Source organism: Rhipicephalus microplus, chromosome 1 (genome assembly GCF_043290135.1).
Source record: "Rhipicephalus microplus isolate Deutch F79 chromosome 1, USDA_Rmic, whole genome shotgun sequence".
Classification (NCBI taxonomy): Eukaryota; Metazoa; Arthropoda; class Arachnida; order Ixodida; family Ixodidae; genus Rhipicephalus; species Rhipicephalus microplus.
Genome location: NC_134700.1, coordinates 263,763,827 through 263,782,708, shown reverse-complemented (window position 1 = coordinate 263,782,708; position 18,882 = coordinate 263,763,827). Strand labels below are relative to the sequence as shown.

The following is an 18,882-nucleotide window of genomic DNA, read 5'->3' as shown; positions in this document are numbered from 1 at the left end:
GCTTCAACACTTCACGGTGTTCGAGTTTCTCCAGCATATTATTTTTACGCATGAAGGCACTGCATAAAAAATAAAAAAAAATGAACAAGCCAAACTCACTACTATGGTTGTGGTTGGCTTTCTGTACGTAGGAACAGCACGGGAATGAATTCTAAAGTAGACAATGTTGCTGTTGTAACGGTGAATGACACAATGTTATTCAATATTTTTCAACATTTACTACAAATTAGTCAACCCTAACCGTCATGTAGCCAATATATGGTCATGCTGATTGGCATTTGCCGATAGTACACCGATCTGGTTTTGCCTTACAAATCATTCAGCCATGTTTAGCCAGCATGAGCCATCATATAGCCGTATCCGAGATTAGACATCACAACTGATCATTACTGGACATACCCAAATAAATACGACGGCCAATTAGCACAGTGATAGTGAGTGACACTTGCTGGCAGAAAGAGTGTTCCGCACTCACCACGATGGCTATAAGAATGGCGCCGCCCAACACTCCGCAGGATTGCCATACATTAATACTTAACAACGTTAACTATGGAGGGCCTTCCATCCTTTTTCAAGTGGCAGAGCATTGGATGCGTACTTTGAATGTTGTGGTTTCAGATTTCATCGAAGGACAGGATGCTCTTTCGTCCACTTGATTTCCTTTCACTTTGCTTCGTTATTACTACACTAGAGTCTGATAAAAATACAATTAGTGGTTACTATGCTTTTCTTGGCTTAATTATCCGTGAGATTCATTCAATTGTGTCGAACTAAAAAAAAAATGAGTCCCTCAAAAAAAGTGATCTTTTATAAATGGTACTAAATGATATCCCCACATATCCAACAGTGACTTGTGCTAACAAGCGAGTGGATAGCTGTATACTTGTATGCATTTCACCTCATCACGTGGAGTGCTGGAAAGGACAGGGGTAAGTACGCTGAGGTAACGTTTAATGCACCTGAAATAAACGGTCACTGCAATCCAGTTACATTCCCGTAATAGGTACATCTACGTCATCAAGATCTCCCGTTCATTGAAACTGAGAAATTGACGTTTATTTGCAGAGGCTCACCGAGAATGTGGAAGCAATGGAACCTGGCTACACGGAAACTGGACCAACTACACCGAGTGCTTGGAGTTGCTGCCGCAGGTCGGTAAACATTCCAATTCAGTGGGTCGCGACTTCTAAGTCAAATGCAGCGTCACTCCGCAAGCTGTTGTGAGCGCGAATAATTCGCCTAACTAAAAGCTGACGGCAAACCACGACGTCAGAAGAAATCACCCAAACGCCAAGTGGAAAGTGCCTTTCTCGTGTCGGACACTCCTCCGACCTTAAAATTTAACGACTACCTTCTCTTGAACGTGAGGAATCGACTCTGATTATACGAATGCGGAAGGGCACAATCCTGTTAAAAACTGCATTATATCTTTCATTGTACTAAAGGAAATAGAGAAGAAAAATCATCACGTTAATTTTAATTTACCTTCTGTGCAAAAAAAAAACTTAAGAACACTTAGTTACCCATATTCGCTACAAGTAAGCTGTTAATATTGTGCTCTGGTGCCATATTTAGAAAAAAGAGTGGGTTATCACAGCGAAAGAATGATAATGACTAGATAACCTCGTTTCATCGTCACGCAAAACCTAAACAAGGCTAACAGACATCGAAGCAATGGAAGAGCCAGGGGCCAATATTTGTGGTCCTAACAGTGATGCTGTTTTTGTTCGAGCCTTTTGTGCTCAGGATCCGTGGTAACGCTTTCGGGAATAGTAAACACATATCCGCCACAGACAGAAGGTAAATCCCACTGATCCTTACTTGTCCACTGAAAATAAAGTCTACAGTTAGCCCGACAGATGCCGTGCGCGTTACCATAGTGGCACCACTGTCAAGTGAAACTTTGTGGTTACATGAGGTGGTGGCTTATCTACAACATCAGGGCTTCACAAAAAGTGTTTATTAAACTGCAGTTATACAAAACAGCAGACCACCTTATGCGTGGGCTTGTTTTTAAACCAGTGCATGATAGTATGTTCAAGATACAATAAAACTGTACTACAACCTCCAAGCCTAGAAGAGTATTTCATAAAGAGCAGTGATAGAATACATCTGAAAGATTTGCTAAAAATATAAATGCATTACAGACTGATGAAAGGGATGCCACGTGCTTCGCCGTTTCATCAGTGTTCGCGAAGAGGAGCTTTTTTAATCTTTGAATAGGAGTGTAATAATTATGCCATAAATTGGAGTAAATGGAAGTGGAGGAAAGGGCATAAATTCACCGGTATACAGACCGAACGTACAACCTTCGCAACGTCGTAAGTTAATGATGTTTGTTCTTCAAATGTGGCACCTAAGCTGGAAACTGCTTTTGAGAAAGATCCAACCTATGCCTAATTTCGGACGATGGGTCAGATACAGAATGATGCGTGGAAAATGCGTAGAATTGCAAAAGGCATCACACCCTGAGAATTGCATTACGAGTCTGGCGTAAAGCTGTCCACCTGTCACAAAAGGCTCAGCAATGATTCGTCATCACCATCAACAATAACAACGACAACGAAGTATGCAGCTTCATAATCCATCCAAAGGTGGAGGTTTGGCATTTTTATTAACAATAGAATAAGTATCAAGGCAAAAATTGCGCATAAGCTCATATCCCCTGACAGTGAAATTCTCGCCTTAGAAATAACCTTACCAGGCTGCATGCCTTTTTTGGTGGTAAATGCATACTTTCCAACAGGTGCAATAGATACTCGATGTTTAGACGCTGCAGTGACTTCTAGTTATCAAAATAAAATTCTAATTGGCGATTTCAATTCTCATCATACGTGCTGGGGTTTCCGAACTGATCAATGTGGTAAGAGATTGTGGGAGTGGACAGCGGACAACAACTTGTGTTGCCTGAATTCAAGGGCACCTACTTACATTAGTGATAGGTTTCGTTCAGCCTTAGATTTGTGTTTTGTGAGTTCATCACTCACTGGTTTGTCGTGGAGTGCGTGTGATTGTGCAACTAACAGCAATCATTTGCCTATATTATTCGAGATTGCTTGCCAAGTTATAATGTCAGGCTCTCAGACACGAGTATTTATTTATTACACCAAATTTAAAAAAGATTTAGAATCTGCTTTGACAACTCGTTCTGAAGAGCAAGAAGATACGAAAGCCTTGAGACTAAGTGCACTGATCAAAAGAACATATAAAAAGGCAGAATTTTTAGTTCAATCCGCAACGAGCACAACCCATAGCTCGTGGTGGAGCTCGGACTGGGTCCGGGATTTCCGACTAAGAAAGGCAGCTGGGAAAAACTTATGTATAACCAGTGCCCCCAAAACTGGTCTGATTACAACTATAATGCTGGAAGTTTTAAACGCACAGTCTATTTAGCTAAGGAAAAATATGATAGAAAACGTTATGATGACCTTTCAAAACCAAGCAACAAAAAGGCGCTGCTTAGATTCATGAGATCACTTAAAATGTTGCCATCTCCAAATAATATAGAATTTAAGATTATGTCCTCGGAAGAAACAAAGAAATCGTTAGAAATCATAGCTAAATGCCTGGAGTGTAGATTTACATCAAATAGGCCTTACGACCTACAAAAACCAGTGTTAACGATGGTAGTTACTGAAGTTACAGAGGAAGAGTTAGAGCAAGTGATACAAGATTTGCCCTCGTCAGCTCCTGGTCTGGATGAAATCACAGTGGCTATGATAAAAATATTACTCAAATTATCACCATGTGATCTACTGAACACTGTAAATTATTCGTTAAAGTATGCCTTGATTCCTTATGAGTGGAAATTAGCTAAAATAGTACCGATACAAAAAAAGACAAGGATTCGGATATGTCATAGAAAACATTCGACCCATTTCTCTTACATCTAATATAGTAAAGCTCATTGAGAGGGTGATCCGTAAAAGAATTAAAATATAAATGAAGGAAAATTTGATAATAAACTTAAATCAAATTGGCTTCAGAACAGATTGCTCAATCTGGTGTGCACACGCAGATTTAGAAAGCCGCATTCAGCTTGCTCGCTAATGAACACAACATGGGGCACTAGTGACATTGGATATAGCTAAGGCATATAGTGTGGAACATTCAGTTTTATTAGACATATTAGAAAGCCATAATCTCCCAAATTATATAATGGCATGAGTGAGGCAATTTTCTAGGAAGATATTTTTATTTTTTTAAGGATGGTTGCGCAACGTCAAAATGCAAACTCGTGGTGTCCCCCAGAGCACTGTATTATCGCCAGTTCTATTTAACATATTAATGAGCACAATCCCACATTGCCAGAACATTAAGGTGTTTGTATATGCCGATGATATTGCATTTTTCACGGCACATAGTGACCTAAATTCTTTATATCGAAATTTACAGAGATATGCAAATATGCTGGAGAGATGGCTAGATGCAATCTGCATGACCTTAAATGTAAACAAGACTCATTCTCATTAGCATATCCCATCTCAATTCCCATATGTTATCAACAAGAGCCCATTCCGCAGGTGGAATCGCTCAAATATTTGGGAGTAATTTATAATTCTAACCTAAACTGGACTCCCCACATAGAAAGCATGGCACCTAAAGCACAACGCGCCTTAGGAATTTTTCGTAGACTAAGCAGCCGCCGATATGGTCTACGCAGAAGCACAACGCTTATGATATATAAAATGTATATGTGACTAATGCTAGAATTTGGGTGCGTATTGTTCTCAGGTGGCCCTACTTACAAAATAAAGCCTCTGGTTATGCTTGAACGAGAAGCCTTGAGATTGTGTCTAGGGCTTCCTAGGTTTGTAACAAACAATGTTTTGTATCAGGAAGCACGATTACCTATATTGCCTTCTCGTTTTCGTATCCTAACGGTTCAGGCGTTTCTGAAATTTTATAACTATACGCCAAGACAATCTGAATGTGCTTTTATAAATCACCCAGACACCTTTTTTCTTGCCCATTGGCCAAGGTTTCGAACTCCTCAGACTACTTTTGTCCAGAAACAACTGGATAGGATAAATGGAAAAATTCGAAATGTGATTGCGGCGCAGGTTACAAATCGAATTCTATCTTAAGATAGAATTCGATGAGATTTTCCCCTCTAAGCCCAATATACAATCCTATAAGATCCTAAATAGCCGAGCGCAGGATTATCTTGCACACGCACAAAAGAATAATATTATAGCCACAGATGCTTCAGTAATGGATGAAAAGACAGGTGTAGGTATATACTCCCATTCGCTTGACTGGCCTTCTTCATTAAGAATACCGGATTTCACCCCCGTTTTTCAAGCTGAACTGTTGGCAATAGTTCTAGCGCTTCGAAAGCTACCTTTGAATGCCTAAACGTGATCATAATTACGGATTCCCTGTCAGTATGTACGTCGATTACGGCGTCAACAAAATCGATGGCCTTAAACACGCTCTTTATGCTAGTCGCTCCTCAGCTGCAGCTACTGAAATTAGTATGGGTGCCTGGTCATTGCGGCTTAGAAGTAAATGAAATCGTCGAGTCTCTAGCACGGGCAGCATTGGAAGGTCCAGTACTATCAGTCCTTCCCGAAGTGGCCACTATAACTGTGACAAAATACAGAAAACTTTCGCTTCGTGCAGACGCTATGGAAGCAATAATGTCCACACCAGAATTTGCTCACTTACGATTTCCGTGGAAAATTCATTGGTGTCCTACAAGACCGTTGCAAGCCATAATAACCAAATTTCGATGTCGTGTCCCCCCGTTAAATTTCTATTCACATAAGGCTGGTCTGGCGCTATCACCGCTATGCAACTTTTGTTCAGAATCGGAAACAATAAAGCACTATTTTTTAGCATGTCGCCGATACAAATTGCTCAGAAAAAAAGGACTTTTAGTCATCCCATTCGCTAGCCTGGGGCTGAACTTCAATATAGAAAATATACTTTCCTTCGGGGCTGTCAATCTGGGCTTCAGCCAAGAGAACGTTTTTGATGCAGTTTGCAAGTACTTTATGAAAGTAAAAGAACTAAGCTTTTAATTGTGTGATTAATATTCTTGCACAAATATTCTAGCATAAACAGGAGCTTTGTTTACAGAAAATATTAATGCTTTATTCTGGCACGTGTACACAACAGTTACATGCCACCGATATGAGGAAAAAGGAAACAGACGAAACTGTTTCCTGACAAGGCCCACGTCCCGGCAATTCCTATTCAAGGTAATGAATGCATTGTCTAATCTGAACGAGTGACAAACAATTATTGCACTCCTTTCATTCCACCTAAGGGGTCTTTTACTTTTTTCTATTTTTAGAGGATTGTTTCAATATTGAATATAAAACAAAGTCTCACTGATTAAAGTCATCGATTCTTGGCCGATCCTCCTGTGTGGGCATGAGCCATGGCTGTGGGATCATCATCATCATAGGTACATGTATTGTTTTAATGGCACGCAGTGGGTAATTCGCTACTTCACAGAATGGCAAGTTACGGCGTAATGGGCACTTAGCAACTGTACACTTGCAGTAGATTCATTGGGCGAGTTTACAAAGGCAAATATTATGCCCACATGGCATCCACGGCATCTATCAGGGCCGACAGATGAGAAAGCGATTCGAATGCTGCCCAATATGCCATCGCATTTCACTTTTAAATGCGAAGTTCAAGGGCCCTCCAATCTTTCTTTGTTTATCAGCCTGTGGCAAGTGTTTGTTAATCTTTCTTTGTTTATCAGCGTGTGCCAAGTGTTCGTTTCTTTTTCCTCTTATCTTTTTACAGCATCTTTGTGAGCTTTCGTTAACCTTACGCTAACTAAAAGTGACGGTAAGGAAAAAATATTAGCGTGAGTAGTATTACTCCATTCAAACTCTCCGATGCCCTCTGTGCATATGCAAGGCTCTAAGCACCCACCTGTTTACCTGATTACTAGTAATATACAGATAACCAGTGATCACTGATGACTAGTACTTACGTCGTATAGCATGTGCAGCATATATGCCTGAATTCCTCTTCTATTTTCTTTCTTTAACATGATCTTCCTGATCTTTCGTTAATTTTTGCTAACAATTAGGAAAATTAACGGCTAACGTAACATTGTGATGCCATTTAAATTCATATGGGTTCTTTATACATGCAAGTCTCTCTGTATTTCTTATTGTTTTTACATCTTTTTTATCTTTCTTGAGCATTTGTTTTAAAAAACTGCACGTAAGCAGAGGAAAGGCTAACTAATTACTTTTAAACCGTTTATACTAGCATGGGTTGTTTCAAAGTTATTAGGACCTTTGTTCACCTTTATAACGAGCAATTAACACCCCCCTCCCTACACACACACACACACACACACACACACACACACACAAATCGTTTTTTTAAGTGCCATAATTGCCTGCATCATCAGCGCATTGCAGTGCACATTTACCATTCATGTAATATTTAGTTTGTTTTCCATGTTGACGTTTCTTCATCGCACTACAAATCCACCTCACATATTTTCGGTGCCAATGGTAACTTTCAACTTTTAATCAATGCAACCTGCTCGTAGCGCCGTAACCAGCTCTGATTACATTCTTTCTTGTTTCATATTCATTCGCATTATTATCGCAGCCAGTCTTCAATTGGATTTATTAACACTCACGGGTGCCCTCTGCAAATCTTTCTCCCCGGCCGCGTTGTCACGGTAGACACGGTGCAAATGTAGGTGAAGGCTACGCGCACACTCGAAAGTCTAAAAATGATAGGACTCTTACGTTTCGCATCTCTAACCCCCGTATTCACAAACGTTCCTCGACTCGACTTCCATCCTTCACTTGACAGAGTTGAGCACTGCGCCCCCGCTCGGCTGAAAACGACGCTGCGCTACGCAAGAATCGCTGCAGATTGTCGCTGATATGCAGGGACTTACCGTGCCTAGAGACGGTGCTCTGATCGGCTTTATCAAGTGAAGGTGAAGCGTTGAGTTCTAGACGTTCTAGAGTACCGGGGTAAGTGTGGTACGCGGGTTTAGAGCCACATCCTTCTCGTCCACTTATGAATCTTCGTTCTTTCGTGGATGCCTCAAGCGTACTACAAAAAAAAAATATATGTCTTTCAGCATGACACTTGCCGTTGTAAGCTCTCCTGTAAGGCAGTAAGACGGAGCCATCGCAAATAAGTTCACGATGGCTCCTGTAAGGCTCCAACTGCAAGCGCTCTTTTAAAGTACCCACTATGCCATAGTTGACAATTTCGCGAAGCCTTGCGGCTGCAAGTTGCAAACTAGGAGTCTGTAAGGCAATAGACGCACCTACCTTGCTGCTCATAATTGATGCTATGATCCATGACGATGATGATCATAGTGATGATGATGAATGGTGGTGGAGCCCTTTGTAATAGAAGGCAGCTTTAAACGGCTCACTCGCTCTGAACTTCGCGTGAAGTGACAACTGCTGAGATTCTGCGCTTGTGCCACAAGTTTTAAGCACTGATTCAAGCATTGGTGTGACCCAGTGGTAGGGCACTTGGCTGCCACTCAGAATGCTGGGGTTCGATTTTGGCTCGTACTCCGGGTTTTATTTTTCGCATACAAGGGAGAATTGAATGGATGGATGGATGGATGGATGGATGGATGGATGGATGGATGGATGGATGGATGGATGGATGGATGGATGGATGGATGGATGGATGGATGGATGGATGGATGGATGGATGGATGGATGGATGGATGGATGGATGGATGGATGGATGGATGGATGGATGGATGGATGGATGGATGGATGGATGGATGGATGGATGGATGGATGGATGGATGGATGGATGGATGGATGGATGGATGGATGGATGGATGGATGGATGGATGGATGGATGGATGGATGGATGGATGGATGGATGGATGGATGGATGGATGGATGGATGGATGGATGGATGGATGGATGGATGGATGGATGGATGGATGGATGGATGGATGGATGGATGGATGGATGGATGGATGGATGGATGGATGGATGGATGGATGGATGGATGGATGGATGGATGGATGGATGGATGGATGGATGGATGGATGGATGGATGGATGGATGGATGGATGGATGGATGGATGGATGGATGGATGGATGGATGGATGGATGGATGGATGGATGGATGGATGGATGGATGGATGGATGGATGGATGGATGGATGGATGGATGGATGGATGGATGGATGGATGGATGGATGGATGGATGGATGGATGGATGGATGGATGGATGGATGGATGGATGGATGGATGGATGGATGGATGGATGGATGGATGGATGGATGGATGGACGGACGGACGGACGGACGATGGATGGATGGATGGATGGACGGACGGACGGACGGACGGATGGATCAATTGATTTGTGGGGTTTAACGTCCCAAAACCACCATATGATTATGAGAGACGCCGTAGTGGAGGGCTCCGGAAATTTTGACCACCTGGGGTTCTTTAACGTGCGCCCAAATCTGAGCACACGGGCCTACAACATTTCCGCCTCCATCGGAAATGCAGCCGCCGCAGCCGGGAATCGAACCCGCGACCTGCGGGTCAGCAGCCGAGTACCTTAGCCACTAGACCACCACGGCGGGGCGATGGATGGATGGATGGATGGATGGATGGATGGATGGATGGATGGATGGATGGATGGATGGGTGGATGGATGGATGGATGGATGGATGGATGGATGGATGGATGGATGGATGGATGGATGGATGGATGGATGGATGGATGGATGGATGGATGGATGGATGGGTGGATGGATATGGCTGTACCCTTTAGATCGGGCGGTGGGTATCGCCACCAAGCCGTAATACTTAAATTTCCGCTGGTGGACAACGCCACCAACGCTGCATTTTCTGCGGCACGAGCTCTTTATCGCTATTACATTAATGTGAATGTCAACTAAGTGTGGTGGTAGCTTGCTCCATTTGCTAACTGGCGTTTACCCACGCGGGCGAAGTATTACTATCTCTGACGTCAATGTGGCTTCCGCGAATGAGTCGAGCCCTTGAACACGCTAAGCGTATGTTGGAAACGGGGACGTCAGATCGGGAATGTTAGCACATGAAAGGATGTCATATTACTCCCCACCAATTCAGTAGCTTTACAAGCTTTGACCCAGAACGCTCGCATTTTGTTACAATTAGGTATTCTGAAGCATCATATAAAATGTTCAGATGCTTTTTTGTTATTGCGAGGATAGTTTTGTACACGCACTTTTCCTTTCGGTCTATTTGCGGTATGGCGTGTTTTTTTTTTTGTCAGGCTAACGTTAAAAAATAGAAAGAAAAAGGAACAACAGCAACACGTACTAGCGACAATAACTATCCTCAGAAGCAATCACATATTTTAGCCTATGGCTCCCTTAATGACAGGTCATTAAGAGCTGTTCCCAAAAGAGTGACCTCAAAACAGTCATTTATTCACCTTTTTTATTTTTTTTAAAGCCGAGTTTTTGAAGCAAGCTTCTGTTTGTCGTTTTTCATGATCACTGGAGAGCCATACACAGTCCTGAATGATTGTGAGTAACTTTAATTAAGACGTCATTGATTATTTTGGGACTTGTAATTACGTGGTGCGAGCGCGCAGTAGTGAATGATGAAGAAATTTGGCCTGCGTCCTGTGTCCAGTGTCAGCTAGCCCTTGTAAATTTCAGTACGCCTTTTTGCAAGACATTTTTGTACTGCGGCAGAAGTGGCTTGAAAAGGCAATCTGTTTGTGATAGAACAAGGCCAGGACGTTTCAGATCCGCTGTCCCTTTTTTTTTCAAGCGGAATCTTTGAGATTTTAGTACTTCCGGGATGCTCGAACAGTAATCATTATCATCATTAATCGTACGCACTTGCTCTGTTTTATTACATTGATGTTTCGCTCCCATGACACGTGCGCCGATATGGCTGCAACATGTAATGCAACACATTTTGGTGGGCGAGCCTGTTACGTGGCTAAATATCACGAAACATCGCGTAACAACTACTCACGGGGCTGAAAACTATGTTAAAACACACGTGAAAATATCCCGTGAGTTTCGGTGACATCAATTTATGCTATTATTAATTACGCACCACCACACGATAAAATAGGCGCATGACTAAAAGCAACGTAACATTACGTAAAAAGCAGTCGCGTGAACAAAAGTAACATCAGAACTACAGGCACTTGAATGAAGTCACGAAATATTGCACAACAGCTGCTCGCGTGGCATGTTCCCGCCATAAATCAGGGAGCATGCTGCCACAAGACAAATAAGGCAACATCAAGTCACATGATTGAAATCATGCACGTAGCATTAGGTGACGTTGACACGTGATACGTGGGGTTTAACGCCTCAAAACCATCATATAATTATGAGAGACGCCATAGTGGAAGACTCCGGAAATTTCGATCCATTGAGGTTCTTTAACGTGCACCTAAATCTGAACACACTGGCCTAAGGCATTTTCGCCTCCATAGAAAATGGAGCAGCCGTTGCCGGGATTTGATCCTGCGACCTGCGGATCGGCAGCCGAGTACCTTAGCAGCTATACCACCACGGCGGGGCATCATTGGGTAACGTAGCTGAAATCACGTAACATCACGTAACAATGAGTCACGTGACATGTTCCCGCAAAAACGACGTAGCCTGATAGTTACGTGAGTGAATTATGTAACCTCAGGTAACCGTTCACCATGTGACACTTTGCCGTAAAAAACACGTAACAGCTGGTCACGTCACTCAAATACTAGACGCGTGACTAGAATAACCTGACGTCATGTAACTTGAAAAGTGAGTAAGAATCACGTAACACTCGCGTAACGACTACGCACGTGACTAAACAGGCATAACTACTCGTCACGTGTCAGAAATCGCATAGCAGCACGTGAATAGTCGGGTGTCATGTTCCCGCCAAACCACGCAAATTCTAATGGCGTGACATTTCCCCGCCAAAAACCCCGTGACAAGCCGCCGACCGGAACCGGAGAAGCAAAACCGAGTCTAGCTATGCTCAGCACTGCTATAAAAAAATAAGCATTCTCAAGCAAAAGCATGAAATTTCTAGCAAAACTTACCCAGGTGGAACCCCGGCTTTGATCTTTTTACCACCCTTACACTACAACAGCTAGCTGCACACTTTTTTTAAAGAAAAAGTAAATCACAACTGTTATTTACAGAGCTCTCACTTTTCCAGTGCCTTGAAATGGGTTACAAGCCGATACGAAAAGAAGATGATGAAAAAAAAATAAAACTGATGTTTAAAATATGTTAATGTCTCAGTCATCGGCTTCGTTTAGCATTTCTCCACTTCCGGAAATCTCCATTTGCGGAAATGCCTTTCAAGTATTCACATATTGATTCATTTCTATATAATAAAAGAGAGAAAGAGAGAGACGGGGGTTGCATGCAGATGTCAATATCGATGGAAATGATCTGCTGGCTCTCAATTTCTCGCGAAAACACGTTTTTCGCATTGTTCCAAACGAGATACCTCTAACACTCATATAACGTCTCGCTAAATAATGCGAAGGATTATTTTATTATTTTTTTTCTTTGCTAGTTCTTTCTTGGCAAACCTTGGAAACCACTAATATTGAACGGTATACGAGTTCTCGCTTTTTTTCTTTCATCGCAGTCGGGGCCCAGCAGCATTCCAGCCATAGCGAGCTACATTCTTCTGGTCTTTTCGCTCGTCAGCCTGGTGGCACTGTGTGTGACTCTATTCATCTTCACGTACTTCAAGTAAGTGCGCACTTCACTTGATCTTTTAGGGGCGAAGCTCGTTATGGCGTTGGTCTGTGGCTCCTCCTCCTCCGTATGTATGTATGTATGTATGTATGTATGTATGTATGTATGTATGTATGTATGTATGTATGTATGTATGTATGTATGTATGTATGTATGTATGTATGTATGTATGTATGTATGTATGTATGTATGTATGTATGTATGTATGTATGTATGTATGTATGTATGTATGTATGTATGTACGCAGCCACCCGTGGCACATACCCGCTCTAGAGGGGGCATGTGCATAGGGGTTGCGAGATGGGAGATGGCGGTACGGTGTGTTCACTAGATGGACACACGGACGGAGGGACAGACAGACTAGCAGACGGACGGACGGACGGATGGATGAATAGATGGATGTGTGGACGTACGGACGGATGAATGCACGAACAGACTGACAGACGAATGGACGGACTCACGAACAGATGTATGGACAGACGAATGGACGCATGGATTGACGCACGGATGGTCGCACGGACAGACGGAAGCAAGAACGAACGGATGGGTGGAAGCACGGACAGGCTGATGGATGCTTCGGCCCACTCATCATCATTCACTCCGCGAATATGCTGTAATTCTTTGTGTATGGCAGCTGTATACCCTAACACACACGCACGTAGAAAAGAAGGGGAATTTGAGTTTGCCAGTGCGTCTCTTCTTGAGCTTCCGCAGAATGTGATTTGCAGGAAACTTAATACGACAAATCGTTCTGAAAGTATAGACAGCATGGGTTAGCGGTAGAAGCTTAATAATCAGAACCTTGGAACTCGGTAAACTTGGCAAGCGACGTGGTAGTGACAGTGGAGACGTCAAAGTAAGTGTCAAGTATAAATACCTAAATAAGTTAGTACAACACAAGAACATTTGTGCGTTGTAATACGAATGCGTAGGAGCAAAAACATGATATGGAGAATCAAATACTCTAATTTATTCGCCGACAGAGGATAGGGATGGCTGGACATAGAGTAAAATCCCGGATAAATTGGCTTGAGACATTCGAGAAAGAAATAGTTTTCGAATGTGAAGCAAAATCCTACATAGTTTCTCAACGTTAGATGAAGACAAATAGAAAGCGATTTTAATTTCAGGGGGCCAGTCGCAATACAATAACGGTATAATATACCACCACACCAATTTTATCGCAATCATGCATGAAGCATTACGTTCGGTGAAGAAAGTTAGTACGACGCAGTAGCAGGGCCTTGTTTTGAAGAGATTAAAACAGTTTGTCGCCTAAGAACAGCGGTTTTTTCTATCTATATGTGAATTATTAGACTTATAGAAGCATATATATTTCATGATTCCCATCTAGTGGATGGTATGCGGAAGTGACCTGTTGAGTGTGTTTTATCAGGAATTGTCGCCTGTCCTCAATAACCACCACTACGCTGTCACTCAACCATTTCCGAGAAGTACTGCAATCGATACATTCGCCATGCTGTCGCGAGAAAATACAACACGCAGCCGCTTTGGAACGACTGACTGTTTTTTTTTCTTTTTTATAATGATGGTGATGCTCCTTGGATGATTGCCACCTATCCGCCTAGGTGAATATTGGTCAAGAGTGAGGTGTATCACCTGCTTTGAAAATTTCTTAGTGCTAATAGGGCTTACTACAGAGTGTTGTTAGTAAATTCGAAGAGTAAAAACAGAGTTTTCTATATTACCGAAGCCTTGCAGACATTCAGACAAGGCTTGCGCTGAGAGATCACATGTGTAACAGTTTTAGTTCCGCGAAACTCGGTTAAAGAAAGTGTGCCCATCATTATTGTTTCGGTGTTGGGGCGCAGCTCGAGTGCGGGACCTAAAAATTTTTTTGATAGATAGAAGCTGTGACGGCACAGGCTTTTTACGGTGAAAGTTTTTATGAGATCACAACTCGGGTCCCGCACGCGCAGTTGTCCGCCGCCACCACTGCTGCCACCGCAACTGGTGTCCGTAACACCATCGCGCGAAGTTAGAGAAGAACCTAGCACCAATGACCCAGTGGGGCTTCAACCCGGGTCCCTTGCGGTACCAGCCCAGTATTCTACCACAGAGCCACACCGGTGCTTGGATCTTGCTAGCAAACTTGCATAAGACAGGCTTGATGTCGGGAAAGCAATCGCGTTAATACGACTTTTAAAGCTTTTTAAAACAGTGAAAGAACAACCAGTCGTCGCACAATGAGAATAGCGTAACGAGTGGGTCGTCCAATGCTTCAACTCATTACAAAATCTTGTTCTTCTAGCCCAATTAACTGCGGCGCGTACCGACTTCAACCATAATTCCTCATCGTCGTCAGTCACTGCATGAGCAATTGGCAAAAAATTCCTTGCAGGTGTTTAGCGTATACCACGCTTCTCAAAAGAATGACGAAAAATAGCATAGCGAATGCCAGCCTATAGTATCCAAAAAACTTATTATTATTGCCCTAGTGGGTATCAAGCAAGTGTGCTTGCAGTAGTTACCCAATGAGTGTTTTGCTTTGTAAGGCCTCTCACTTGCTTTTGCTGTGACTGCGCAGCGCCTTCCGTGCAGGCCTGGCGTCTTTTTAACAGCCCGTGTTCATTAAGTACATCGCAGACAATGTAATAAAACCCGCGTATTCTTGACAAAGAGTGCATTCCGGCTAGATTTCTGCATTTAGGACGATTTACAATGTGTGCAACTTAAATATATATCCTGCCGAGTGAACGTTAAGCTGTCTGAGTCGTGTTTACTCCAGACATTCCCGAAAATCTAAAACAGGTACAGTGGAAATGAACAGCAGGGTGCTCTGGGAGAATATCCCCATCTTATTATACATAACCAAGTTTTATTAATAACTTGGAGTTCTGCCTGAGCCATCGTAGATCCTTGCCTCTTTCATAGGAGAGATCAAAATTCTCCTACGCCAAGATCCTTACCACGCTCCCTGATAGAGTAGCTGTCAGGGGCGTGAAAAACTGCACTGTTAACGTAGATTGCAGCAACTCATCTTCAGCCTTGTGGCCCAACAGCATATATAGGAAACTGCCTCGAAAACGCTTGACTAGCGTGGGTATATAGGCTTCCCTGTGCTTCACGCCTCGGCCAGCAACCCCCGAGCCATTTTTGTACGCCTTGATCTTCAAAGAAGCGGCCCCCGTTATAAAGTTGAGAGTTGACTGATTGCGGCGTAAAACCTCTCGTAACGCTCTCGCTGTCCGCATATTTGACATTGTTTATCGCTCCTTTTGAAGCGCCTCGACGCCGGCGCTAAGAAGCATTCCAGCTGACATCGTGGTAAAGTCTGCGTAAGCGTTTAACAACCTTCCTCACTCTTCACGGTGTCATAAACAGCCAGTTGGCCGACGCTGGCTGGCATTGTGAGCACGTGGCGTTGTGGTAATCTATCCCCGTGTCAGAAGTGGGAGACTCTCTGCGTGTGACAAGCCATTGCTCAAGATCTAAAGAGGTCACTCGAGTGCATTTTCGGTTCGCTACCTTGGAGAACGCCGCGTAATTGGAACAGCAGTGAATTAGCGGCAGGGTTTTCTACTGTGAGAGTTGCTGTACAGCGCATCAAACACGAGTTGCCCACGCAAGTGTGTCATACCTTGCGACTAGCAGACAGCACTGCAGAGTTTGGTGTTTGTCCAGCTAAGTGGACTCATGGGCAATTTGTGGATGAATTAAGAAATTACTATCATCAAGCTCGATCGAAACGATGCGATATGTTATATTGATGGCTATAAGAGCTTAGGGCCTGTATACGCGCTATCCGCACCGTCGTACCACACGTGCCGCCGTACCACACGTGCCGGAAAACTTACCACACGTAAGCGAAGAGCGAAAGAGCGCCCATGCTTATTCACCCTTCGCTGCGCGTGGCAGGTGCCCCGGCACCTGTGTGGATAGTGCGTTTACAGGCCCTTACAAGTATTACTTGCTAACAAGTAGATCTTGACGCAGGTCCATTAGCCCACAAAGCGCTCGAGTGCTTCAAATTGTTTTCCTAGGCTTTATATGCACGCAGACAGCTTCATTTGCTAAATCTATACATTACACGCACATTTTGGTCGCCTCCTATATCTGTAATGTTGCCGCCTGCGTAAACTTCATTCCTCTTTGAACCTACAACCTTCGTAAGTTTCCCCGTTTTGGTGTTGCATTCACAAAAGCGCACTTTTTTTTAATTAAAATGTTGAAATGGGAGAGGTTGGTGCCATTATGGGGGCACCGGCTACTCCTTTTCTCTTAGTAGGCTAGATGTGCCGTAAGATCAACACTAAGGGCACAAATTGCGAGTCTGTACAAAATACTATGCGAAAGCACGCATTAACGAAACTTCACAGGTCAGTTCACATACAGGGTAATAGGTTCATATGTTCCACCACAAGGTCAGTTCTCCTAACATGACAGGCGCACTCGTTTCGCAATGAAGTGGCGGACACCGGTATTAATTTGTCTCCTGCGGAACCAGTATCATATCATACGTAACTGTCATACGTATATCATATGTAACTGTCATATCATACGTAACTGTCGTTATCATATTCCTCCGGTCTCGAGCAAAGCTTGCATACAGCTTGCTGAATTATTTTAGTACACATCTAATGTTTAATAATCTGCTATAAAAGCAGAGACAACAGTCAAACAAAAACCGACGTTAACCTGACATGGTGCCTGTATTATAGGAATACGTGCGGAGTGTTCATATATATATATATATATATATATATATATATATATATATATATATATACAGACAGACAGACAGACAGACAGACAGACAGACAGACAGACAGACAGACAGACAGACAGACAGACAGACAGACAGACAGACAGATAGATAGATAGATAGATAGATAGATAGATAGATAGATAGATAGATAGATAGATAGATAGATAGATAGATAGATAGATAGATAGATAGATAGATAGATAGATAGATAGATAGATAGATAGATAGATAGATAGATAGATAGATAGATAGATAGATAGATAGATAGACAGACAGACAGACAGACAGACAGACAGACAGACAGACAGACAGACAGACAGACAGACAGACAGACAGACAGACAGACAGACAGACAGACAGACAGACAGACAGACAGACAGACAGACAGACAGATAGATAGATAGATAGATAGATAGATAGATAGATAGATAGATAGATAGATAGATAGATAGATAGATAGATAGATAGATAGATAGATAGATAGATAGATAGATAGATAGATAGAAACGTTCATGGACCTTTAGTTCGCCAATAGGTGTGTAGGCCCATCACTAAGGATAATAACTAATAAAAACATTTTACGTCTCAACAACGCGATGTGATTATGAAAAACACCACAGTGGAGGACTCGGAAAATTTTCCCTACGTAGCGGTCCCATCGTGATCTTAAATGCAGAACGCAAGAGAGAGCCGATGTGAGCACTTCAATCGCCGTATTTACGACATAAAAAGCGCTGATAGCCGAACAGTGCGCCTTTCATAGTACATACAATACACCGAAAACGGAGCACACCGTTTCAAGGAACGTTCGGGCTCGGAGCCGACAAGAGCATTCTCGAAGCGCGCTTTAAAAGCATTAAAGCATTTTGTTAAAGACAACGATATTAGGGAGTTTTAGTGCTGGGTACGCAGGCGACTTGCGTACGCAGGACGATGGGGCGGCGGTATTGCGCATGCGCGAAGCCCCAAACAGATGCGTCGCAAGAACGCTGGGGCGATGGGGCGATGCGTCTGTGCGCCCATAAACAACGCTGCCACCACTGGCCTCCTAGCGGAGATAAGCTGCCCCGGCGCACATGCTGGCGCATCATGTTACCTTCACGGCGAGCAAAGCCAAGGCTGGCCAGACCAACCACTTTGACATTTAAGTTTAAGCGCAAATATTACAGTGGCTAGCCACTATACAAATAGCATGGCACAAAGGCGCGAAATCTCGGACAGTATGGATCGGCCGCCTTGTAAGGTCCACGTTCGCTAGAACTCACAGTATCCGCACTGCGGATACTCTAGCCATCGAGTTAAAATAAGCCAAAGTGCGAGCACTTATAGCGATTACATGGTTTCAGCCAGATTACCAAAGCTAGAATGGCCTGGAACATAGAAACTAAATATATGCCAGACCCGACAAGATGAATAGGTGGCGCCATCTAGCGCGGCTATAATGAAACA

The 18,882-nt window shown here is 43.2% G+C and overlaps 1 protein-coding gene across 1 annotated transcript in view; it reads left to right on the top strand.

Moving 5' to 3' along the window:
* LOC119164990 (corticotropin-releasing factor receptor 1) overlaps positions 1-18,882 on the top strand; it is a 181,937-nt gene that overhangs the window by 37,165 nt on the left and 125,890 nt on the right. The window contains exons 3-4 of the mRNA XM_075868576.1: positions 1,066-1,151; positions 12,592-12,698. Of these exons, the coding sequence (XP_075724691.1) occupies positions 1,066-1,151; positions 12,592-12,698 (193 nt within the window). The remainder of the gene's footprint in view (positions 1-1,065; positions 1,152-12,591; positions 12,699-18,882) is intronic.